Genomic DNA, 24,751 nt, shown 5'->3' with positions numbered 1-24,751 from the left:
AGGAGCCTAGAGCATCTGAGTGGAGATCTAATTTTCAGCTCAAAGACATTATTATTATTTCTCCTGGTAAGATGCCTCCATTGCTGGAACTAAGGCCTCTCAGCCAACAGAGTATAACACGGTAGAAGACAAAGCAAGTTCTGTCAGTGGGTTGATGGAATAGTAAGTGGTGCTGCCAATACTCCCCCACCATCACCTTGATTTCTGGGCAGGTTAGGTATCCTGAAGGACTGTTGCTGGATAAAACGGAGCCAAGGTTTCATGAAGGAAGAAGATCCTGCTGTTCCCACCTGTGAAGTCTTAAGGAAGATGTGTACAACTGACAGCTCTCCAACTCCAGGAGATTCAGTTGAAAGCTCCTGAATTCCTCCAACAGCTGCCTTCCTGGTTGCAGACCTTTCTGCCTCTCCAGAAGAAATCTGCAACAGTCTTGCTGATGACTTAGGTGTGAGCTGGAAGAGAAGGTGTTGTTGTGTGGAAATGGGCCTCAAATGACTTGTTTCATTGCATACTTGGTCACAAGGGACAGTTTGCACACAGCTGTGAAGCACATTCAGCAAGCAGGACTGATGGGTAGGGGCTGATAAGTATATTGGCAGCAAGGAAGACCTTCCTCTGCTCCATCATAAACAGGCACCAAATGTCCACCCAATAGGCACTCTTTCCCTGACTAGAGTCAAAGGTCATTCCACTGGACCAGCCAGTACTTGCAGTGCCACCATGAAGTCTGGGCTTGATTTTCTTGAATGTATTTTATAACACTGTACAGTGAGGTCTACCTTACAAGGCCTTGTGGGTTCCACCCATGGAAAAATATATTTCTTCTCTGGGCTTTAAGTCTAACTAGGAAAGAGAAATAGGGAGACGAAAGAACATACCATCCTTCCAAGTCACTGACTGACTGTTCCTCTGTATCAGGCGAAGGTTTGTATCAATCACCTCAGGAATGCCCCAGCTGCCCCCAGGGTTCTTTTCTCTGTGGAATATATACTGTGTATGTGGGCTAATGCACTCCTATTGGGGTACAATGTGTGAAGGCATGTCTCTGTATATTCCATGGTTCATACCCTCGGAGAGCTAAACACGAACAGGAGTTTGGTATTGTTACTTCTAAGACCCATCACTGTTCTCCGTATTTTGTAAAAAAAATTGTTCTTCCTCACCTGCCTGAAGTAATCTAGAATTGTATCTGATTGGCTGTAATAAAGATCTGACAGTCAGAACTTCCCAGCACACACACACACACACACACACACACAGAGAGAGAGAGAGAGAGAGAGAGAGAGAGAGAGAGAGAGAGAGAGAGAGATGCTGGAGAAGAACTAGAGAGGAGGGAGACATGGACAGGGGTCAATGGATGGACCAGAGTGAGGTAGAGCTCCCAGCATGGTGTAGTCTGGTTAGATTTAGAGTAGTTGAGAGACTGCCCAGCAAAAGGCCTAAGCTTTAACATATTAAAAAGCCTCTGTGTCATTATTTTTATTGCTGGCAGGTCCAAGATGGTTCCACAATACATTGCCTGACATCAAATGGAGAATTTGGAAAAAGAAAAAAACAAACAAAAACATTGTTTCTGTGGCAAAGAGATGAAAGAGATGTGAATTAATGAGGTAAAGGTGTCTCAGCAAGGTTTCCTGAGACTTGACAAGCTAACATGGAGATATCAACTTGGCCGAGACAGAGATACTGGAAGAAGAACGCCAGGAAGTTTAGTGGATGGTGTGTCCACTGTGGTTCTCCGACAACTAAAAGCACAGGAACCTGCCCGTGAGGTGGCTCAGGAGAAATGTACTTGCCACGCAAGCTTGATGACCTCAGTTCAGTCTCTGGGACCACAGTAAAAGGAATTCAACTCCTAAGAGTTGTCTTCTACCCTACACACACACACACACACACACACACACACACATTAAATAAAATCATGGAAATATTCACCTTCAGTCATTTCTCAGAACTCCTTGTGGGTCATAATTCCCCTTAAGAATTAGGCCTGAAAGACCTTTACCAACCCTACATCCGATAGAGGGCTAATACCCCATATATACAGAGAACTCAACAAGTTAGACTCCAGAGAACCAAATAACCCTATTTAGAAAATGGAGAACAGAGCTAAATAGAGTTTCCTCAACTGAGGAAATTCAAATGGCCAAGAAGCACCTAAAAAAATGCTCAACATCTTTAGTCATCAGGGAAATGCAAATCAAAGCAACCCTGAGATTCAACCTCACACCAGTCAGAATGGCTAAGATCAAAAAACTCAGGTGACAGAAGATGTTGGCGAGGATGTGGAAAAAGAGGAACACTCCTCCATTGCTGGTGGAATTGCAAGTTGGTATAACCACTCTGGAAAACAGTCTGGCAGTTCCTCAGAAAATTGGACATAGTACTACCTGAGGACCCAGCTATATCACTCCTGGGCATGTACCCAGAAGATGCTCCAACATGTAATAAGGACACATGTTCCACTATGTTCATAGAAGCTATATTTATAATAGCCAGAGCTGGAAAGAACCAAGATGTCCCTCAACAGAGGAATGGATACAGAAAATGTGGTACATTTACTCAGTGGAATACTATTTAGCTATTTAAAACAGTGATTTCATGAAATTTGCAGGCAAATGGATGGAACTTGAAAATGTCATCCTGAGTAAGGTAACCCAAACACAAAAGAACCAACATGGTATGTATTCATTGATAAGAGAATATTAGGCAAAGAGCATGAAATACACATGATACAACTCATGAACCACATGAAGCTCAAGAGGAAGGAAGACCAAAGAGTGGATGCTTCAGTCCTACTTAGAAGGGGGAACAATATAATCAAGGGAAGTAGAGGGCGGGAGAGACTTGGGAGGAAGAGTAGAGGGGGAGGGGAAAAAGAGGGGCAGAATCAGGTATGGGAGGAGATGGAGGAGATGGACAGAGGGTCAGGAAATTGAACAGAGATGTGTAGGAATGAGAGACTGGGAAATTGTGGGTAGCAACCAGAAAGTCCCAAGAAAGCAAGAGTTTCCCAGGACCACATGGATGGCATTAGCTGAAATACCCCACAAAAGGGAGAATCTGTTGAGACCATATCCAAAGGTTAGGCATGGCCCCCCAGTTGACAGATGGGGCCACTCACCCATCTCCAAAATTTTAATACAGAATTGTTCCTGTCTAAAGGAAATACAGGGACAAAGAGTAGAGCAGAGACTAAAGGAAAGGCCATCCAGAGACTGCCCCATCTGGGAATTCATCTATATGCAGACACCAAAGCAAGACACTATTGCTGACCCAGGAAATGTTTGCTGAAAGGAGCCTGATACAGCTGTCTCCTGAGAGGCTCTGCCAGATCCTGACCAATACAGATGCGGGTGCTCTCACAGTCAACCATTGGACTGAGCACAGGGACCCCAATGTTAGGGAGTTAGGGGAAGGACTGAACGAGCTGATGGCGCCTTATCTAGCATCAATGGGAGGAAAGGCCCTTGGTCCTGAGAAGGCTTGATGCCCCAATGTAGACGAATGCTAGGGTGGTGAGGTGGGAGTGGGTGGGTGGGGGTGAACCCTCATAGAAGCAGGGTAAGGGGGGATAGGATAGGGGGCTTGCAAAGGGGAAACCGGGAAAGAACATAACATTTGAAATGTAAACAAATAAAATAACCAATAAAAAAAGAGAAGAGAAAAAGAAAAGAATAATTGACATTTGCTTCAAAAAATAAAAAGAACATTAAAAAAAAAAAAAAAAAGTAAGCCTGATGTCAAGTAACTCCCTAGCTCTTGCTGAAGCCAATTCAAGTTCCAGTTAGAGATGAAAATGGCTCATATATTTTGTTTAGACATATACTGTGAACCAAGGAGAGCAATCATGTTTTCCTTTTCTTGGATTCTGTTGGCAGAGGCCATCTTGAGGGCTAAGTACGCAGTTCTTGGCCTGCTCTATGCGAGCAGTAAAGGGTGGGAGGCAATCCCTCACATTTGCTGTAGACAACAGGAGCATGTGGGAAACGGTAGTCCTGAAGAAAGACTGCAGATAGTAACTTCTAGAGGAAAAGTAAAATAACAAAACCCTTCGATTAGTTTTTAAAAGGCTGGTATATAAATATTAGCAAAATCTGAAATCCTGGTACAGCAAGGGTCAAAATAAACACTCTTCCTTATAGTTAGGAAACCTTTGGTGATTTTCAAGATCATACAAGTCTCCCATACCATGAAAGGACAGGAGAAAATAAACTAAGTCATATTTCTTGAATATAGACCTAAAAGACGAGGCAGGTATCAGTTACATATTGTAGAGTTTTATGTAAAAATTCAGAAAATAGCATGGTTCGGAAGTTTCACATAGCTTCAGTGTAATATGAAGGGTAAAATATTCTATAAACATTTCTTTAAAGAGAAACAGTTCTAGGTTTTATATATCATATGTAACACAGTCATGTTTTATATATTTTCTGTAGCACTGAATTCTGTTGCCTCGCCTCAGTTATCTGGAGTATGTTTAGGCTGAGATACTTCATAGCCTAACAACAAGCACTGACACACTTATTTGTTGGGATAAAAGAAACATTGTTCTTTGTTGTTTCAAGAAAAAAAAAACTGTTACATTTTCTACACAGCAACTTAGTTGTCTCTCCTGATTTTTTTTTTTTAATGGCTCATCGCTGTTGCCATAAACTCTTGTGTAAAAGGGTTTCCAAGAAGAAAAAAAAAATTGATTTTAGCTAGAGTATTCATGTCTGCAAGTTTTTTGGATAAATTGTATTCTCTCTCAAAATTCTAACACACTTTCACTTTTGAATATCCAAAAACATTTCATAGCTTAGCTCTGAAAAGGGCTTGAGCGCACAAAATTTTCATTTAAACTTTTTTTTTTTTTAAATCTTCATATAGGTGGTTTTTAAGGTTATCTTAAAACTTGTCTGGAAGTGGTGCTGGACTACTGTAATCCCAGCATTAGACAGAAAGGGGCTCGGAGGCTGGAGGATAGCTGTGTTTCAGGCTACTTATCAAGACACTCTTCAACACGGCCATCACATCACGCAACAAAAAACCGACAACCACAATGAAACACAATTTGTGCTGGAGTTCGGCAAACCTTAACTCACTTGCCACGTTCTTATCTTCAAGCACACGGGCTCAAATTCATCTTTGATTGAACTATTCAAGGTAAAGTTTGCTCCATTGCGAATGCTTCATGGTCAAATCCACGAAGATTCGGTAGCAAGGAGTCGACGGTAGTGGTGCAGAGGGTTAAGGGGTTAAAAATCTTGTTACCCTGTTTCAACCTTGAATAAACGGAATTGCGGAGGGGTGGAGATCTGGAATGCGTTCTGAACAAGCTTTCTAGAAATTCTGAATCGCGGTTTCAACATCACCCAAGTCACTTAATTTTGGAAAGCAACATTAGTTAGCTTTGCTGGTTTCGGTCGTTTTTATTTACACCCGGCATTGAACAGACACTGCTGCCTACCGGACAAAGCTGGACGCCCTAAGGGTGGACACAGGACAGACTGACGTAACCACAGCTCTACGGGGAGCCTCACTGTCTGATCTATCCCTGGTCGTTCCCAGGATCGCGGGCGGCGTCCGCGGCTCCCAGCTCTCCCGCGCAGCAACCAGCCCGCCGCCGGACGGAAAGCAAAGAACCAGTGGCTCGCTGGACCCGCACCCTCGCCGCTGGGGCCCAGGCCGCGCATGCGCAGAGGCGCCAAGCGCCCGCTTCCTGAGTTCTGGAGGAAGTGGCGTGGTGTTACTTCCGGCCTCCCTCTTAGCTGCCATCTTGCGTCTCCGCGTGTGTGCGCCTTATCTCAGCAGGTCTGCCCGAGACCCCCTGAGCGAGAATCTTAGTTCCCCGCGCGGTCCCATTCCCACTCCGACAAGGTACCGAGAGGCTGTGGACGCCGGCGAGGGAGGAGAACGGGCGAGGGGGCGGGCATTTCCCGGCAGGAGCGAGGCAGGGAGTGGACGGGGCTGGGGAGAGCGATGCGGCGGACAGGCGCTCCCGCTCCGCCTGACTCTCGGGGGCGAGGGCGAGCCAGGGGCGGCTGCCCCGGGGGGCGAGGCGACGCCCTCTCTTCCTTCACCTCCCGGCGGAAGCCGAGGACGGGAACCTCAGGTACCGCGAGGCCCGCGGATCGTGGCCGGCCCGGCCAGGCCGCGAGTGGGGGATGCTGCGCTGCCGTGGGGCCGAGGCCGCGGCCTGGAAGGGGGAGGGGCGACAGGGCCAGCGCTCGCCCCGCTCGCTCGGAGCGGACCCCTGGAGCTCTGTGTGCGGTGGATTTGGGATCCAGGCCTGAGCCCGAGGAGGACATTTCTCCCGATCGCGAGCGTGGAATGCTGGAGTGGGCCCGATCGTTCTTTGCTGAGGATTTCTGGTCTCTCTGTAGATGAAAGAAACGATCATGAACCAGGAGAAACTCGCCAAGCTGCAGGCACAAGTGCGCATTGGTGGGAAAGTAAGTTTCTTTTTTTATTTCTTTTATTTATTTATTTATTTATTTTTCCCCCGCCCTTTGCCGTTCTCACTTGTTTTTTTTTTTTTTTGTCACTTTGCTTGGCCGGGGAAATTGGCAAAGGTAGCACATCCAAGGGCAACGAGACCGATACCAAGAGACGTGGAGGCTACATAATATACTAGGGCTGAGGGGGGTGAGCAAGTAGAGAAAAAAACACTTAAAAGCGTTGCTTTACTTGCGTGAGGTTCAGGATTATGGCGCGGATAAACAGAACTGTTATTTAATTCCATTAATAGTGGGAAAAGTATGTTCTCTGCCAAATTATTGTGCACCGTCTATCCTTGACCTCTACAAAATTGGGGGTTTATTTTCTTGGCTTTTTTTTTTTTTTTTTTTTTTTTTTTTTTTTTTTTTTTTTTTTTTTTTTTTAGCTATCCTGAGATCCAACACAAATTTTAGTACGAGCTAGACAAGCTCCTCAACTCTCGAACTGCGTTCCCACCCCATTTTTTTTTTAAAGTAAGTTAACTGAAAGTATTGGTTTTTCCTGTTCTACTTAATGACTAGGTACTTTTTTTTTTTTTAAAGACCTTTCTGCAATGCTTTCTGAACTTAGGGTGTTTGAGGATACCTACCTTCTTTAATTGGTGTACTTTTAAAACCCATGAACAATGTTAGGTTGGAAAATACTACCTAAGCACGTGTCTTTTGTTCTTCTGCCCTTGTAATTATTCTACAATGGGAGAATGCGCCCACGTTGGCAGGTTGGTTTCTCCCGGGGATACTGCTCTTAAAGACTCTTTATTGAACGTGGTGTTGGTGCTGGGTCCACTCCAGATGAAGGGCTCCTTAGTTTCAAGAATTGTGTTAGCACATTCCTGGTGTTTAACAAGGTGTGGCAGCTTGTTGAAACATGGTGTCTTGGTGAAGCTTGTGGAGCTTCCGTAGTACAAGTTTGTTACCTATTAAATTGTTCCAACGTTAACATTTACCTTCATAGTCTTCTGAGAGAGAACCAAATGTTGCAGGTAGGTTAAAGACTCTGTTGGGAGGGTTGGCACCGGCAGTAAGTATCCTATTAGCCTTTGTTGGCAACTGTAGTCTTCAGTTTGCATTCATGACATTAACTTTAGATGTTTCTTGTCCTTTTTATTTTAAGGCTTCAAGTGCTAAGGAAAAGCTGGGCTTATTTTCTTTTTAGTTTCTGGAGTGGTGTGCTTGTGTGCAAGGTTGTTCCTCTAATTACTAGGTTTTACCTTTTAGCTCATCAGTCCAGGGAAAAGGAGAGCCCTCCGAGTCAGTCTCAGGGACACTTTGTATCTAGTCTTCCTTAAGCTAAGACAATGTTTCCAGTTACAATATGGGAACTTTTTTCCTGTACCTTTTAAGGAACCTTACAGGATGAGTAAATGTTGCTGTAGAGAATCGCAGTGTTAGATTCACGTGCTTTTAGGTGAATATTATTCAAGACCCTTTTCAGTGTCTAATGGAAAAACTGACAAACTTTTAAGTAAATTTTACATTTGTGAAATGTATGGAATCTATATGCAGTAGTCTGTATTTTATAATCTAAAATTTTTCTGGTGGTATTGTTCTTATTATAAAAGTCTATTCATAGTCTACATAAAGTTGGAAGTAACTTAGCATGTCGTAGTGCAGAGTTGAGGAAAGATACAGATTAGACAATGACTTGACAGGATTTTAAAGGATGACTAACAATAACTGTTAAAAGTAATCTAGAAAAGACAAAGATGCTTGTGGAAGTCCTTGGTTGAGTGATTGAAAAGAGCCCTTTTCCCGAGGAGCAGAAATTGGCTCTACGGGGGAACTGAGCAATGCAGGGAGGGGGTTTCAGAGGTGTCTGTGTGACTGTGGGTTAAGAACTTTCTACTCTTGGCTATAATATGTGTATACAGGTTCATGGGTTGTTTGTATACTGTCTCATCTGTGAATATTAAGCTATTGTTTATTCTTTGAAAACAAAAAGTATAAATGAGGCTTAGCTTAGGTTGAAACATGGCCATGTCTGGTCATTTTTTAAAAGACTTAAAATGTCAGGGCTTGTGAAAAGACATTTTTGCATCTGACAAACTGGTGCTTATGGAGAATTCCTATGTCGTTCCTTACTTCCGCCTTTTGAACTTCTTAGTTTGTGGGTTTGATAACTACCTTTAGTTTTTATTATGTATTTGGTTTTACTTGAAACCAGGTCTCAATTGTTTTGCTCTGGTTTGCCTAGAACTCAGTAAGGTGACCAGGCTGGCTTCAAATTCAGAGATCTGTCGGGGTGTGCCACCATGTTCCATCTGCTTAACTGTCTTGTACAGAAACCAAGATCTGAAAAGAACTGGAAAAGATCTGCTATGTAAATGTGTTGTTTGCCCTCTTACTCCTGTAGGGAACTGCTCGTAGAAAGAAGAAGGTGGTTCACAGAACAGCCACAGCAGACGATAAAAAACTGCAGTTCTCCTTAAAGAAGTTAGGGGTAAACAATATCTCTGGTATTGAAGAGGTAAGGGTCAAAACGTGGTATGGCTGGAAAGTTTAATGGTCAAATTGTCTTGGCTCTGCTGTTAGAGTTGTCGTGGTTCATGTCCCATTAGATGTTTAGATGTCCAAGTGTCTTGGGAGGTGTTCCTGCCCTATTAACTAAACAAATGATCAAGGATGTTGTGAAGCCAGAAGGCTATTCCCTTACTCATTCCAGGGAGGTTGTCACCTGTGCTTCAAAGAGAAGAACTACACCAGTTAGCCAGATTCTAGTTTTTGTTTAATAAAAACATTGATTTAGAGGAATCTTTGGTAATCATTATAATTATTTTCTTTATAGGTGAACATGTTTACAAACCAAGGAACAGTGATCCATTTTAACAACCCTAAAGTTCAGGCATCTCTGGCAGCAAATACCTTCACCATTACAGGCCACGCTGAGACAAAGCAGCTGACAGAAATGCTTCCCAGCATCCTAAACCAGCTTGGTGCAGACAGTCTGACTAGTTTAAGGAGACTGGCTGAAGCTCTGCCCAAACAATGTGAGTATCCTCAGAGTCGTTGTACCTTTTTAGTTACTTAGTGACCTGTTTGTGTGATCTCGGGGTTCAGAAGTGTTAAGAATGTCTTTAGGTGTAGACGGCCAACTTCTATGTCTAAAAGAATAGTAGACTTTTAACTGCTTATGTGTTCTTGTTGATGACGATTTGTCTAGTTTATCTGTGACTATTATACCTGATTTTGTGGATGTTTGCTTTCTGCCAGCTTACTAGGTTTAAATCAAACTAAAACCTTTTATTAATTAGAAATGAAAACAAATGTTAATTTTGGGTTTGCTGGTACTTAAAATTTAGAACTGATCAAGCTGGGCGTGCTGACTCAAGCTTATTAACACTCTGAGAGGCTAAACTAGGAAAGTTACTAGGTTCAAGACCAGCCTGGGCTATAGACGTACAGCCCTCAGAAAAAGAATGAAATTAGCATTCAATCTCCTTATTTCACAGTCTTTGTGTTTGGTGGCTTTTTGGGCTCTTACTATTTTAAAACAATCCATTACGGTTGATGCAGATGATAGCGCCTGGCATTTCAGGGTTTCACAGTATAGTTGGATAGGGACTTTGTTTAGTTGACTTATGTGTATAACAAGTGGTGTCTTGGTTTTGATTTCTATTGTAATGAACACCATAACCAAAAACAGCTTGAGGAACAAGGTTTATTTTATTTCACCGCATTTTATAGTCCATCATCAAGGAAAGCCAAGGTGGGAAATTAAGGCAGAAACGTGAAAGAGCGTTTCTTATTGGCATGCTCCCAAGCTCGCCATCAACTGCCTTTTATACATTTCTCCCTTTCCTCCCTCCAAACCCTACCCTGTACCCTTCTTTGCTCTCTTTCAAGTTACTTTCTGTGCCCCCCCCCCATTAATTGTTATTGCATGGGGGGTGTGTAAATACAGTGTTACTTAGTATGTATATATTTAGGGCTATTTGGCCCCGCACAGCCTTCTTATCCTAGTCCATGTTGCCCAGGAACGGCACTAGTCTACATTGGGCTACTTCCTCCTACCTCAATCAGCAGTAAAGAAATGCCCCCTACACATGCCACCAGGCTGGTGTAACAGAGGTAATTTCCTCATTTGAGGTTTCTTCCTGTGGGTGTCAAATTAACCCAGATTAGCCATCACAGTTGATATGACAGCTTATGCTAGATGCTTAAAAACTGACTAGGAATACAGAGGTCTGCCATGGCTGGTTGGTTTCCCTGCTGTTGTCTGATACTGACTCATTGTACGCTTTTATTGTTAAGGGAGGGGCATCAAGATGTTCTAGGCCGTCTTGGACTTTGAGCTTAAATAGGCTTTTGAAGTTTCCACTGATGTCTGTGTGGGTTAGAGTTGTGTGTTCTCAGAACTTGCTTCTTTTCTGTTTGGTAAAAGTGCTCTTGGTGTGAGGGCTCATGGCTGTAATCTCAGTTACTGGGGAGGCTGAAGTAGGAACATTACATACAAGGTGAAGAACTTTTACGTGTTGAAAGCCTGTGCAAATTAGACTGTCTCAACTTTTGGTGGTTTGGTTTTGTTTAAGTAAAAGTAGGCTGGGTGGTAAGGGTCAGTGGTAGTTCTTTCTTGCATATCTAAGGCCCTGGGTTGAGTCCCCAGTATCTCAGGAAAGGGGAAGGAGAAGGAACAGTAGAGTTGAAAGATACTTCAAATTTGGCTTGTGTGTTTGTTCTCTCCTTCCTGGCTGTTTGAGATAAGTCTCCCTATGTGTCCCTGGCTAGCCTGGAGTTTACTATAGTCTTCTTGTCTTTGCATTCAAAGTGCTATGATTGATAGAAGAGTCACCATGTTTAGCTTAATTTTTTAATGCTTTATTTCAGTGAATATATTTAGGGAAATGGCTGCCCTCTTCATTTGCCTCCCCAAATAAGCCTGACCATAGTTCATTGTGTGCTTTTACCCTGAGCACTGTTCTCAGTGTACCCAGAGGATGGTTTGTGCCCATCAAAGGTCTCCTTGATGGTGCTACAGGTGAAACCTCAGATGTCACTTGACATGAGTGTAAGTTGTAACTTTGTATTTCATATGTTCTTTGGTTGGTAGTTATTGGTTATTTTCCTTTCACAGCTGTGGATGGAAAAGCACCACTTGCTACTGGAGAGGATGATGATGATGAAGTTCCAGGTAAGAATCACTTAAGCAAGGGAGAAAAATGAATCTACAGAAAACATTCCAGGATGGTGGTGGTGGTAGTAAGTTAGAACGGAGAATGTGAAGACAGGACAGGACAGGAGCCTCACTTAGTAACTGAAGCTGCCTTGAAACAGTGGTTTATGAAAAGCTTGGAGAGATTTAAGTATCTTGAGGCTTGATGTTCTAAAAAGGTAATGTTTTTCTTTTATGTTTTTGGTTTTGTTTGAAACAGTGTTTCAGTATGTAACTCAGACCTGCATTAAATTTGAGACCCTTCTGACTCAGCCTCTTAAGTGCTGGGATTGCAGACATATGACACCAAGTCCAACTAAATTATGTTGAATTTTTGTCCTGTGGAAGAGTCAAAAAAATGATGCATTTTCCACTTTGTCTCTGGAACCTAAGGAAAGCTCAGGTTGTGTCCTGATACCCTTTAGTTCTATTCTGCATTGGCCAATGGATTCTTTCATTCTTAAATTGAGGGAGGGAGAGTGGTAAATCAGATTGTTTAAGCATGATGCTTTCTCCCTCTAATACGGCAGTTCTCAACCTGTGGGTCTCAAGCCCCTTGTAGACTATCACATATTTACATTACGATCAATGACAGTTGCAAAACTACAGTTGCTACTAAGTAGCAACAAAATAATTGTATTTTATACAACACAACCTGTATAAAAGAGAAGGCTGAGAACAGCAGTTCTAATAGCTACCCGAAACCATACAGCTGCCAAATGGGGAAGTGACAAGTCTTAAATTTGAGAGTGTCTCTTTAAATATCTGCAAGTTATTTGTAGAATTGACTTTTTTTCAAGATGTCTCCTGTTTTGATTCCTTTTTAGATCTGGTGGAGAATTTTGATGAGGCTTCTAAGAATGAGGCAAACTGAATTGAAGCAACTTCTGAAGAAGGTGACATTTGCAGAAGTTACAGGAGCTGCTATTTTATATCATGACTGCTTTTTAAAATTGTCTTTTGTTTATTATGGATCTGATAAAATCTAGATCTCTAACATTTCTAAGCCCAAGCCCCCGGACAGTGCAGCTCTTTTCAGTTTCGCTTATATCTAATTCATTCTTTGCGGCAAATTAAGCTGAAAAAGCCTGGGAATAAAGTTTGGAAAAGATTAATAAAATTCTTTGCCTAGTATATGGTTTATTGTTTTGTTTATTTGGCGCTGATGTGTACACAGTAAGCAGTTGTCTCTAGACAGCTGGCATGTGATGGATGTTCTTGTGTTGGAGAATGCTTCTCCAGCACCATTAGGGCTGCCTTGTTCTGTGCGGTGTGCTATGAGAAGAGTATGGTGTGTATAAACCAGGGTGCTTTTTTCTCTGGTGTTTATTAAAGATTATTTTATATGTATGTGTATTCATCATATGTATGTATGCCTGGCACCTAAAGAGGTCAGTAAAAGGGTATTGGATCCCTGGAATTGAACTTAGAGATGGTTGTGAGCCCTTGTATATGTTATGTTCTGGGAGTAAGCAGTAAACACTCCTAAGTGTGAGCCATCTCTTCAGCCCTCTCTTCAGTCTCAGTTTCAGCATTTCATTTTGAGTTATTTCATGAGGTATGAGCAAGTACCTCCATTTTGTATGTATAACCTGATACTCTGAATTACTGATTTCCAAGACTGTTTGCATGTTAACATGCACAGTGTAAGTTCCACCATAGTCAGAATATTGACCAGTTCCTCATCCTCAGAAGAAAGTTCCCGTGACTAATGAATTAGCAGAAGCTCCACTCTATCCAGTGCATAGAGGAGAGCTGGAATTACATTTACTATTAAGAGATGGTTTTAAATGTATACCGTAGCTTGCACTACACTTTTAAGGTGCTATGCAGCTACAATCCCAGAGTTACTGTGCAGAGTTAATTGTGCCAAAAATTTGGAAGGAAGGTGCAGTCACATCCTGTCATCCCTCAAAGGATCCTGAGGTCTCAACAGCTTAAAAAACCCCAGTGGCTTCCAGACACTTGTGGGTCAGGTTGATTATAAACATATTACATCACAGCTTGCCTGGTAGTGGGGCACTCCCTGATTCTGGCATAGGAAATGAGATGAATCTGTTACCTGGGAAATTTCATTTTTAGAACCCAAGCAAATGGAATGGCTAAGCTGGAGCACTGTGAGTGGGAGCTGGGAGTTTGTTTCTGGTACTGTTGCTGTGTAGGTAGAGTTGGCTGTGCTCTAACTCTAAGAAGGGTTTCCAGCTAGGTCTGTCCCAGTACAGAGGTTAAGCCTGTTTTGATCCTGACCTTTGCAAGAATTTTTTTTTTTTTAAAGATTTATTTATTTTATGTATCTGAGTACATCTTAGCTGTCTTCAGACATACCAGATCCCAGTACAGATGCTCGTGAGCCACCATGTGGTTGCTGGGAATTGAACTCAGGACCTCCTGAAGAGCAGTCAGTGCTCTTAACCACTGAGCCATCTTTCCAGCCCCTCTGCTAGTATTTTTAATACAGTGAGTTAAGCGATACTGTGTTGTGCAACATTTCCTTTCATGGTACCCTGTTTTCAGGGAAGGGTTTTGTTACAAAGGCTCATCAAATTTGATGCCTGGTTTACTTCTGGTCTGTTTTATCACAGGAACAACATTTAAGTAGAACCTTGCCAGTTTTGTGATAGGAAAGGTGGCACGTCACCAGCTGGCTTCTCAAAATTAGGCTGGGAGGTGATACACATAATTACCACAGATTACATCAGCCAGAGATCACTGCCAACTGTGGGATGGCCATGGGGTGTGGAAGGACTGCTCTCGCATTCCCCCCAGATACATAATTTCTGTAGCTACTGATAGTAGATCTTCTGACTTCCTGTGGGGTATTCCTCGTGCTTGGAGCTGTCGCCGCTGCAATTGCTGTTGGGATCACCTTTGGGACAGCTACAAAGCCTGCAAGTATGTATCATCTCACACACACACACACACAATTTACACCGAGTCTGTTTCCAAAGTAGGTGAGTCTACGGATGGGGAGGGGTTGACATGTGCCAGCCATTGGCTATTTTGCATATCCTCTCTCTATCCTCAAGTCCTGCAAGGTGCCTGTTGTTAGGACAGACATTCCAGGAAAGGACCCGACATGCCCTGGATCATGTAGCTATAAAGTAAGCAAGCCAGCATTGTGATGCAGGTTGGCCTGACTCTGAAGTGTACACAGGCTATGGTCTCTACCTTCAAGGAATTTCCACTGTAAATAGGGCAACGGATGGTGGGATAGCATATAATTAGAAATTAAATTCAAGAGGAATCCGCGAGGACTGGTGATAGGGGACATGGAAATGAACGAGCTGGAACTGGAGCTGAGCCCTGGAGGGAGCCCTGAGTGAGACTGAGGGTTCAGGGACGTAAAGGACAGAGACTTCATGGTACATCAAACCTAGGTATATAAGGAAGAAGTATGAAAAATACCACTGATAGGCCAGGTTGGGGGATGCAGAAAGGCAAACAGTCACAAGTTCAAGAGAAGCCCGGACTACATAGCAAGACTATCTCAAAACTGGGTCCTTGGGCTCTATTTTATTAGCTAGGGGTCTCAAAAATTTTCTATTTCTTTCAAACATACTTTCAAAGTTGTCCTCTGACTTTTACATATTTTGTGGCACATAGTTGTCTACATACACATAAAATCACATACATAATAAAGAGAAATTGCAAAAGGAACAAATCTATATAACTCTAGATTCACATTTCGATTTCAATCTTGGAATCACAAGCTGTCATTTAACTTCGGGTGTACACACCCTAAGCCCCACCCTCTAAGGCTGTAAGGCCTGCTACTCTTTGGCCTTGTAGAATAGCAGAAGACCTTGAGCTAAACAGCAGGGGGTTGTTCTGGATGTTCTTCAGGTGGCATCAGGCACAGGTGGTGTGAACTTCAAGGAGGTTGGATGGTCAGCAGCACCAGGAACAGTCTCTTAGTAGCCTGAAAAATCATTTCTCACACAAAAGGGGCATTCTGGATGTGGAACAAGGACAAGGGACACTCTAGCCAGCGCCAGTTCTGGAGGGCAATTTAGTTTTAGGGTTCTGTACATTCTCTCTACCTGTCCTGAGCTTTGGAGACAGTATAAACAGTGGAGCTTCTAATTAGTCTCTAATATCTCTGATAATTCCTGACTTACCTTAAACTGCTATCTGATCTGATTACCTAGGACGATTGAAACCTCGGGAAGGTCCCTATTCTAGGCTGTTTTCTCCTAGGTATTTTCTTATTTATTCTAAGTCTTATAAGCATTTGCTTGCTGGCATATCTTACACTGTCTTATTATTTCTCTGGCCCAAAACCTGAGGTCCATTATATGCTTTAAATCTCTTGGCTGCTTGGTTGCACTCATATCTTAAGAGTCCATCTGTGCATTTAGTCTGGTAAGTCTTTTGTTTTCTGGGGAGTATAGTTCTCCCTTCTTGTGTGCTCCATTGTCTCTTTTCCTCTAGATAGTAGCTGGCAGGATGGCTAGCAATCTGAGTTCTTTCTCTTACTCTGTGTTTTAAGTGAGGCCATCTCTTAGGCCCAAAACTGGGAGGGGCTCCTGTATCAAGCCACTTGATCTGTCCGGTTATTGCCTCAAGCCACTGAGTCTCCTCCCTTTTGGTGTCCTGGGCAACGAATATTTACAGCTGCTGGCTTCATCAGGGTTTCCTCTCTTGGTATATAGCCCTGCGGACATGGACTGTGGCAAAAGCATACCTGCTTGTCGGCCCCAGGTTCCAAGGTTGCTCTCTGCACCAATGATCTCAGGGGTGGGGAGTCAGCCCAGATGACATTTGTGTCCACCACAGTAGCACTGGCTTGTCTCTGACCAACATGGAGAAAACTGCTCCCGTCTGTAAAGCAGGTTACCTTGGCTCCCGGCTGGAGTCAGTAGGAGAAGCCTTTCCTCTACCCGTGAGTTCTTGTCAGCTAGTTGCATCCCATCGGGTAGGAAGTGTTGTATCTGGATCCCTATCCTAGGGAGTAAGTCTCAACCCGACAGAGGGTAGGAACAGTCTAGGATGACCATAAATGAATGGGATACCCAGCCCATCTCTTAGTCCACCATTTTCGGGTAGTCCATGAATACATTTTGGCCCATTGGCCTGGAGGAGGACCCTGTGTCTATCAAGAGTTGGGTGGCTCCAAGCTGCCCCGTCTATCTCAATAGCTGTCTTCTCACAGAGCTAATATCTTCACCATTTGGGGTGTTTTTCAAGGCCTGGGATTTCCTGGCCCTGGCTTCTATTTGTTAGGGCCCTCTTGGACCCTGAAGCTGGCTCCTTTACTTGCCATGTGCACACTGGTCTTTTTCAAGGAGTGTCTTATCTCCCTTTGATTGGAGTCCCTCTTCTCTGCTTTCTGTAAATTCTTTTCCTGTTATCTTTCTTTTTCTTCATCTCTCTCTAGTCTCAGCAACTTACACTAGACCTTTTATCTTAAACCTTTTATCTTTTCCACTCCTTTTCTCTAGATTTACTAAACCTTCTCCACTCCTTTTCTCGAGACTTCCACTAAACCTTCTCCACTCTTTTCTTCTAGACTTATATTAAACCTTCTAATGACTTATCTTGTAGTCTCTCTAGCCTCCCTCTTTAATCTCATGTTCCTTGGTCAAAATTAGCGGAGTCTCATGTTCTTACACAAGATCTATCAACGGGATCTGGCATGGGCCTTTGGGTGTCCCTTACCTTCTGTAACACGCTGTTGACCACGGCCTGATCAATTGACGGGGTCCCCATGTCTGAGAGAACAGTCTTTTCCCGGTGTCCTCTCTTGTTCTTCACTCCTGAAGACCAGAACCTACAAGGATCTTGCGGAAGAAAGGCTTTTATGGGTGGGGGTGGGGAGAGAAGGGTATTCTTCTACTAGATTTATCTAGGTGACTATATTGGGCACTAGATCTAGGTGCCTGAGGGATTCTGGCCTATCTATTGCTTTGATTACTAACTTACTTTTTACTATAAATTTGTATCTGTACCAAAATGGAGGTCTAGTCTTTTGGATCTCTGACTCAGGACAGCCTGTAACTTCTTGTAGTAGGCAATCTGCCTGACCTGTCTGACCTGTCTGCAGGCAGTTTTGTTGGTTCAGAGTTTCTAAGCTGGAGTCACATCACGTGACTTGTCTCAGCGCTACTTATTTACTTTTCCCTTTTTTCGAAATCTCAGCGCTATTCACTCACTATATTTTTAATATAAAATATATAATTATAACTCTCAGGTGAATAATCTTGCTGGGGATGTTTGTCCAGCTGCCCTGGCTCTACTGCCAGGTTTTTAATTACCTGGGCCCTATCTATCTTCATAGGCGGCAGGTGGAATGCCGCTGATTTGTTACAGCAGCGACCCTGAGGTCCCCAGTACAGTCACACACACACCAAATTAGGTGGCAATCAACTTGCGTGGCTGGGTGGTTCATGGGGGCTGTGCTGAGGAATGACAAGCTGTCGCCCGAAAATGCGGGCTGGGCAAGGGCGCCCTCCATGTGGTGTTACCTGGAGGATACCCTACATGCGGTAGGCGGGCTGTCCGAACATGAACCTCGAACACGAACTGCAGTGGGTGCCCCTTACTAAAGGACCTGCCCACCTCTCTGCGCTGCAGCAGCACTCTTATACAGGTGGCTTTAACTCTTTCCCTGCCGGTGATGATGTTATCTCTTTTTAACTCAGGATGTTTAACACAGTAGATTAACAGCTAACACACAATTTGCCAAGAAAACACACACACACAAAATAACACAGATAGCTCACCCCTCTCACGGGCAGCACATAAACCAGGTTACACAGACAGTTCTCGCCCCTGCCACGGGCACAGAGACCAAGTTACACAATAAGGGCATAGAAAGATAGCCAGAAATCCACCTGCCTCTGCCTCTCAAGTAAGACTCCAATAACCAGACAACGCAGTCAGTCTTCACAGATTCAGATTTAACAGGTTCAGACGACTTGGCCAGCCTATGCTGGACCAAGTCTAACAGATTTCTAACACACCAGCAATGAACAACCCAAAAATAGACACACTGCCATGAGAGCACAACAAGTGACAGCACAACAACCGCTGCCCTAGGCTGTGGTGGCCATTTCTGACCTTTCCTCTCTGCCCCATTGTTAACACACAAAAAGACTAACAAAAACTCATTTCCACCGCTAGTGCCAGCCAAGAGGGATTCCACATCCTCTCCGGCACCTAGATAAACCCCCAGACGTCTCTGGGGGGCGCAGCAGCTAGTGACCTCACAGCACATCTGCTAATCACTCGTTTATCTCCTCGAGAGACAGAAACGGTTTACTGCCCCCACGAGACAGAAACAGCTGTCAGTCCAAACCAAAAGTGCACTTTTCAGAAACCAAATAATTCAGACAGATGGGCACCAACAACTTAGAAACCAAACAACTTAGACAAATCTAGACAACCTGGCACATGAGAAACCAGACAATTTCACACAACAACCAGACAGACAGACAGACAGACAGACAGACAGAAAACCACGGTGTTCCCTTACCTCCCAGTGGGTTCTTGGATTAGGGTGGTCACAAAATCCAGGACGAGCCCCCAAATGAAGACCCCCAAACTCAGGAGACCCTTACTCAAGTCTCGGGAAGTCACAGCTACCCACAAACTCCAAGACACCATACCTGGATGCAATCAGCAGAGGTTTATTAGGGAAGAGAGCTGGCAGCCAGCGGCCAAACTGCACACTTGTGCAGGAGTAGAGTTTGACAGGATCAGAAGTTTAAGGTCATGTTCAGCTACATGTCAGTCTGAGTTAAGACCCAAGATATGCTGTCTCAAAATTATCCTTCATCGTCATCATCTTAATTAAAGGGTAAGTAATAACTTACTGGTAGATCACTTGCCTAGTATATGCAAGGACCTGAATTCAATCTAAAAGACCTCCAAAAAAAAAAAGAAAGAAAGAAAGAAAGAAAGAAAAAAAGAAAGAAAAGAAAAGCTATCTCAATTTAAATTTACTTACAATGTGCCCATGAGGTTGACATAGCAAAGTTACCTTTGTTCTTACATGAGCCAAGAAAATAATATATAGGACTGTAGGACTGTATACCCAACCCATCATAAAACTCACACCACACCAGGGAGCAGGCTTATTGACCCCCCCCCCCCATCTGCCTGCTATTACCTCTAAGTCAGGAGTTCGCCAGATGCCAATGGTTTTGATGGAAAAGAAAAACCAGTCAAGTTAAGAAGGCCTACGCCTAGAGAGTTTTGGAGTGTGCGAATGAGAGAAAGGAGAAGAAATAATGGGGACAGTGGCCCAAGTCAGACGAGGGTAGGACGTCAGCATTCTTCCGCCTTTAGGTTGGACATGTCACCAATGCAGAACAGATTCACAGCAACCAGGATTCCTGTGTGAGGACCATGCAACTTGCTTGCCACCATCTCTGCTTTGCGATGGCAAGATGGACTGCCATGGTGGAGGGGATGAAGCTGCTGCCTACTGTGGTGAGGTAGACTAATAACCAAACAAAAGTAAAGACCAGTGGCCAGGACTAGGAATAGTGGCATATATACTTTCAATCCCAGAACCTGGGAGGCAGAGGCAGGTGGGTGTCAGCTAGAGCTATACAGTAAGACCCTGTCTTTAAAACAGTAGTAGCAAGCTAAAATTCCCAACTCCCATTTAAACATTTTCATGAATACATTTTCCATTAGAAATAATTTATTTGTACCCTCTAGGTCAAATGCCCAACAGTCTCCCACAAAACCTGATTTTCAAGTGTCCCAACCAGAAGACATGGACATTTGTGGACAGGGTGTGTGACACCAGGAATGACTGTGGTGACTGCTCAGATGAATCAGGTGAAGATGAAAATTACACAGTTGCTCTTTTTCATGGGTTCTGGGAGTGGCTGCCTTTACACTCCAATTACTTAAATTAGCTCTAACTTAGAAACCTTCTAAAGATATTTACATTCACAGCTAAGAAAGTCCATCACTCCCTGGGCTGCAGTAATTTTGAGGTAGAGAGCCAGCTTAAAGAAGCCCAGGGTCCTGGCTTTCATCTCCAGCCTAACCCCATCTCCAAAAATAATAAGTAATAGACAGACAGACAGACAGACAGACAGACAAGAGGGAAAGTGGGGGTGAGGATTTAGCTCAGTGGTAGGGCTAGCAAGCGCAAGGCCCTGGGTTCAATCCTCAGCTCTGGAAAAAAAAAAAAAAGAGGGAGAAAGGGAGAGAAGAAAGGACAGAAGGAAGAGGGAATGGCGCAAAGGAGAGAGTATTTAAATATCATTTCAAGTCAGTTTTGCATGAGAATGTTCTCAATGGGAAGCTCTAGTCTACTATGAACTTTCATTTGTTTTTTTGTTTGTTTGTTTGTTTGTTTGTTTGTTTTGTGGCAATTCTAAAAGATCTACAGAAGGCTTATTCAGTGCTTCATCTCTCAGAAAATTAGTTACCAACCTTGTCCTTCCCTCCTCAGTTCTACCCTTGTCCCCTACCGTGTTCCCACAAAGGCTTAACAGGGAGCTTCACCCATCCCCATCCACAGGCAAGCAAGGCCACAGTCAGTCGACACAAGTCCAGTGCATTATGGCTCTGTTGATACATTGGAAAGCTGCATCATAATCACAATGAAGGGACATCAGCTTTGTCACCCCTAGAGAGTAGAATGGAAATGCGTCTTGTTAAGGAGATGTCTGCCTCTATAACAAAGGGCTGGAAAAGCAGAGAGCCTTTGCTTCTGGCTAGTTGCCAATTAGCTAAGGCCTGGTTCCTCTGCTGACTGATTGCGGGGGAACTCGAGTTTGACCCTTCCCTGTTTATGCAGATTGTCAGTCTGTTTAGCTAGGGCTGATGGGAAGGGGCAATGTTGTCTCTGGTTTTTCAAACCAGGTCTGGAATCTTCAATAATCATCTGCAGTTTTCCCACGAGATCGCTTCACTAATATTTTTTTAAACCTGAAGGGCCAGTTCTTGTCCAATAGCATTTTTCCCCCAGTTGACATTTTAAGTTATGCTTTTAAAAATAAATACGACTGTCTAGTTTCACAGTGCCCAGAGTGTTCAGGCTGGAGATGTGATACCGTTTTCTTCACGGACTGTGCCTGCATTCCCAGAAGTCACTGCAGAAACAGTATCCAAGACTGTGCTGATTGGAGTGATGAAAACCTGTGCAACTAGGCTCATAATCATGGTTTTGGAAAGGCTGAAAAATGTCTTTGCCTTAAGACTTCTCTCAAAGTGATGGCGTGTCTATCTGCTTGTTTACTGACCTGGGATGTAGGATAGGGAAGGGTTAAAGAAACTGTGTCCCACTCAACAAAGCAACTGGGAAGAAATCAGATGTAACTTTAGGTCCCTGTTCTAGACCTGTTTCCAAATAGCCACAGTGTTCTGTGGGAAGCACACACGTGCACTCATTTCAACCGAGAGGAAGAACAGTCACCCTAAGTTTCAGATGGAGATGCCTCTAGCTTACTAGTGTCACCCTGGTTCATGTCTAGCAGAAAATTAAGTTTTAAAACATGTATTGTTTCACAAAGCATATAAAGTATTAGATGTCGTTATGGCATTTTTTTTTTCTTTACCCCCATCTTAGCTGCTTTTCTAGTCTTTTAGGGCTCTATGCCTATACTCATTTACATATTTGGGTGTGTATTTCAAACTACGATCTGCATATTAGGGAGAACATACCATTTTTGTCTGAGTTTGGGTCACCTTATTTAATATATGCCATCTAGTTCCACCCATTTTCCTGCAATTTTCTTTACAGTTGAATAAAATTCCACTGTGTACGTATACTACCTTTTCATTATCCATCTGTCGATGAACATCAAGGTTGGTTGTTTCCTTGCTGGTGTGACACTACTGAGCCTGGTTGTATGAGTATCTTGGTGGTAGGATACTGAATCCTGAGTACCTATGGCCAGGAAGAGTAAAGTTGGGTCACATGTTGTTACATTTTGGGAAGCATCCTGATTTCCAGCATGGCTGCAGCTCTTTACACTCCCACCAACTATAAGGGTTCCTATTTCCCACACCCTCCCACTACCTGTTGAGATTTCTTGGTGACAGCCATTCTGGCTGGGGTGAGGTGCTATCTTAAGTAGTTCAATTTGCATTTTCCTGATGGCTAGGGAGAACACCAGCCTTAACCAACTGCCAAGATCATCACCAAGACCAGAATAGTACAATAGTCTGCACCTCTAACCTGCTAGTGGTTAAAATTCCTCCCAGTAGGTAATGGCCTGGGTTTGAATCTTATTCTACTACTGAAGGGGCTGAGACTCAGACAAGTAAACTCACCTCTTCCAGATTTTCTGTTTGTAGTTCTCTCCCTTACGATTTTAATTGGTCAAAACAAGTGATCATGTTATCACTCACCTTGAAGTACATATGGAAGTCAGGGGACACTTTTGTAGAGTTGGTCTTTTCCTTCCATGTCTACTTGGCTTCCAGGGCTCTAACTCAGTCCTCTAGGTTTTTGTGACAGATGCCTTTACTGCTACCCAAACCATTGACATGGCAACATGATGTCATCTAGAGTTCCTATTCAAGAACCACACGACCAAATTATGAGAAACCGAAACCAAAAAAAAAAAAAAAAGAAAAGAAAAAACAAACAAACAACAAACTATAAAAGACAAAACCCAATAGCATCTCATAATGTTTTAGTGATGATATTACATTGGCCCACATCAAAGTATCCTCAAAGTAGGGTATGGTGGCATATTTGCCTGTAATCTCCACACTTGGGGGACTAAGGCAGAAGGGTAGCATGTTGTGTATCCAGGGTTACACAGCCGGAAGACCTTGTCAAGGAAGGAAAGAAAGAAGGAATGGAAGGAGAGAGTAACGGATGAAGGAAGACATACTTACGACCTGGTTAAATATATAGTGTGTTTGTGATTGTACGTGGGTAGTGATATCATGTTAGTATATAGTGTGTTTGTGATTGTACGTGGGTAGTGATATCATGTTAGTATATAGTGTGTTTGTGATTGTACGTGGGTAGTGATATCATGTTAGTATATAGTGTGTTTGTGATTGTACATGGGTAGTGATATCATGTTAGTATATAGTGTGTTTGTGATTGTACGTGGGTAGTGATATCATGTTAGTATATAGTGTGTTTGTGATTGTACGTGGGTAGTGATATCATGTTAGACACAGTTATGGGCTGCTCATTGTTTTCATTTGGAAATTAAGCATGACATAAGGAGAGATATGACTGTGTGTCAAGCTGACAAGGGATGGACTCATGATGGCTATTTTTAGATGTCAACTTGACTTCATCTGCAGTTAACTAAAATTCAAATGACTAGGCACACCTGTGAGGGATTTTTTTTTCTTAATTAAGCCATTTGAAGTGGGACGAGCCACTTCAGATCTGGATATTTGAAGTGGGAGGATCCACCTCAGTCTGGGCCACATCTTCTGCTGGCGGCCTCTATAAGGACATGGAAGAAGGCAGTGCTTGCTTTCACCTCGCTGGCAAGGTATATGCAGCACAAACTACACTAGCGTTAGAGCCTGCTTCCAGTATATACTGAAGACCAGCGGAGACATCCAGGCTTGTGGACTGAACAGCTACTGGATTCTTGGACCGTTCATGGCTGGACTGTAGCCTGTAAGTCACTCTAATACATCCCTTTTCTCTATCTAGTGACTCGTCCTCTAGATTCTGTCACTGACTAGTGCACTCTTCCAGAATACTCCCTAGGGTTTTATGGTTGTCTAACTCTTCTGCAGCAAAATAACTAAATGAAATATAATTAGCCCTCCTTCACTTCATATTTATTTATGAGTTATATACCTATACTAGCCTACACACACACACACATATAGAGTAAAACATTGTGCAAACTAGAAACTTAAGGATGAGATCAAACGGTTTGTACAGAAGCAGAGTTTCTAATGCTGTCTTCCCCAACCCTGCTGAATCCTTGCACCCAGACCTCTCCGTTGAGAGTCCTTTTAAATGCTGTAATTATGCGTGCCAAACTAGAAAAGAACCGGACTCAACAAAACACTGCTCAGTGTAAGCACCAGATTTTCAAGGGTGTCCAAAGATCTGATGCAAATGCAAATAAAAGAAACACATTAAAACATAAAAGAGGGAGAGGAGTTACACAGGCTTCCTTCCAAAGGATGAGGAGCTTGCCCAGGCCTGAAGGAGCTGGGA

At 43.3% G+C, this 24,751-nt stretch overlaps 1 protein-coding gene and 3 long non-coding RNA genes across 16 annotated transcripts in view; 2 read left to right on the top strand and 2 right to left on the bottom strand.

Annotated features, from left to right (window-relative positions):
* Window positions 1–1,200: 1,200 nt before the first annotated feature.
* LOC143440437 (uncharacterized) lies at window positions 1,201–5,692 on the bottom strand. The gene is made up of 2 exons (XR_013108131.1): window positions 5,088–5,692; window positions 1,201–4,025 (listed from the first exon to the last, which is right to left on the bottom strand). It is a non-coding gene; the product is annotated as an uncharacterized LOC143440437 (long non-coding RNA).
* A 26-nt stretch (window positions 5,693–5,718) lies between these two features.
* On the top strand, window positions 5,719–12,751 carry Btf3 (basic transcription factor 3). Of its 2 annotated transcripts, XM_076927256.1 has the most exons (6): window positions 5,722–5,862; window positions 6,369–6,437; window positions 8,836–8,949; window positions 9,268–9,469; window positions 11,554–11,610; window positions 12,459–12,751. In XM_076927256.1, the coding sequence occupies exons 2-6, from the start codon at window positions 6,369–6,371 to the stop codon at window positions 12,503–12,505; spliced, it is 489 nt and encodes a 162-aa protein (XP_076783371.1). In that variant the 5' UTR covers window positions 5,722–5,862; the 3' UTR covers window positions 12,506–12,751. The 2 variants fall into 2 exon arrangements, with proteins under 2 accessions (XP_076783372.1, XP_076783371.1); XM_076927257.1 differs by lacking the exon at window positions 8,836–8,949 and having other exon boundaries at window positions 5,719–5,862.
* LOC143440436 (uncharacterized) overlaps window positions 12,484–24,751 on the bottom strand; it is a 31,287-nt gene continuing 19,019 nt past the window's right edge. For 6 of the 12 annotated variants that reach the window (XR_013108123.1, XR_013108120.1, XR_013108125.1 and 3 more), the window contains 3 exons: window positions 22,951–23,115; window positions 22,372–22,486; window positions 12,484–17,411 (listed from right to left, as the gene is read on the bottom strand). This is a non-coding gene — a long non-coding RNA (uncharacterized LOC143440436). Of the gene's footprint in view, window positions 17,412–19,105; window positions 21,224–22,371; window positions 22,487–22,950; window positions 23,116–24,751 lie in introns of all 12 variants that reach the window. The other 6 variants (XR_013108126.1, XR_013108122.1, XR_013108124.1 and 3 more) reach the window with 6 other exon arrangements.
* LOC143440438 (uncharacterized) lies at window positions 14,395–23,196 on the top strand. Its single transcript, XR_013108132.1, has 3 exons — window positions 14,395–14,523; window positions 20,299–20,421; window positions 21,611–23,196. It is a non-coding gene; the product is annotated as an uncharacterized LOC143440438 (long non-coding RNA).

The sequence above is a fragment of the Arvicanthis niloticus genome, chromosome 29 (assembly GCF_011762505.2).
Source record: "Arvicanthis niloticus isolate mArvNil1 chromosome 29, mArvNil1.pat.X, whole genome shotgun sequence".
In the NCBI taxonomy this organism is placed as follows: Eukaryota; Metazoa; Chordata; class Mammalia; order Rodentia; family Muridae; genus Arvicanthis; species Arvicanthis niloticus.
This window is presented reverse-complemented; position numbering and strand designations above follow the sequence as displayed.

Bases quoted from the DNA above. Each gene is read 5' to 3' on its own strand.
- Btf3 (XM_076927256.1), top strand. From the start codon at position 6,369: ATGAAAGAAACGATCATGAACCAGGAGAAACTCGCCAAGCTGCAGGCA. The intron at 6,438-8,835 runs GTAAGTTTCTTT...TTACTCCTGTAG, and splicing joins AAGTGCGCATTGGTGGGAAA to GGAACTGCTCGTAGAAAGAA. The intron at 9,470-11,553 runs GTGAGTATCCTC...TTCCTTTCACAG, and splicing joins TGAAGCTCTGCCCAAACAAT to CTGTGGATGGAAAAGCACCA.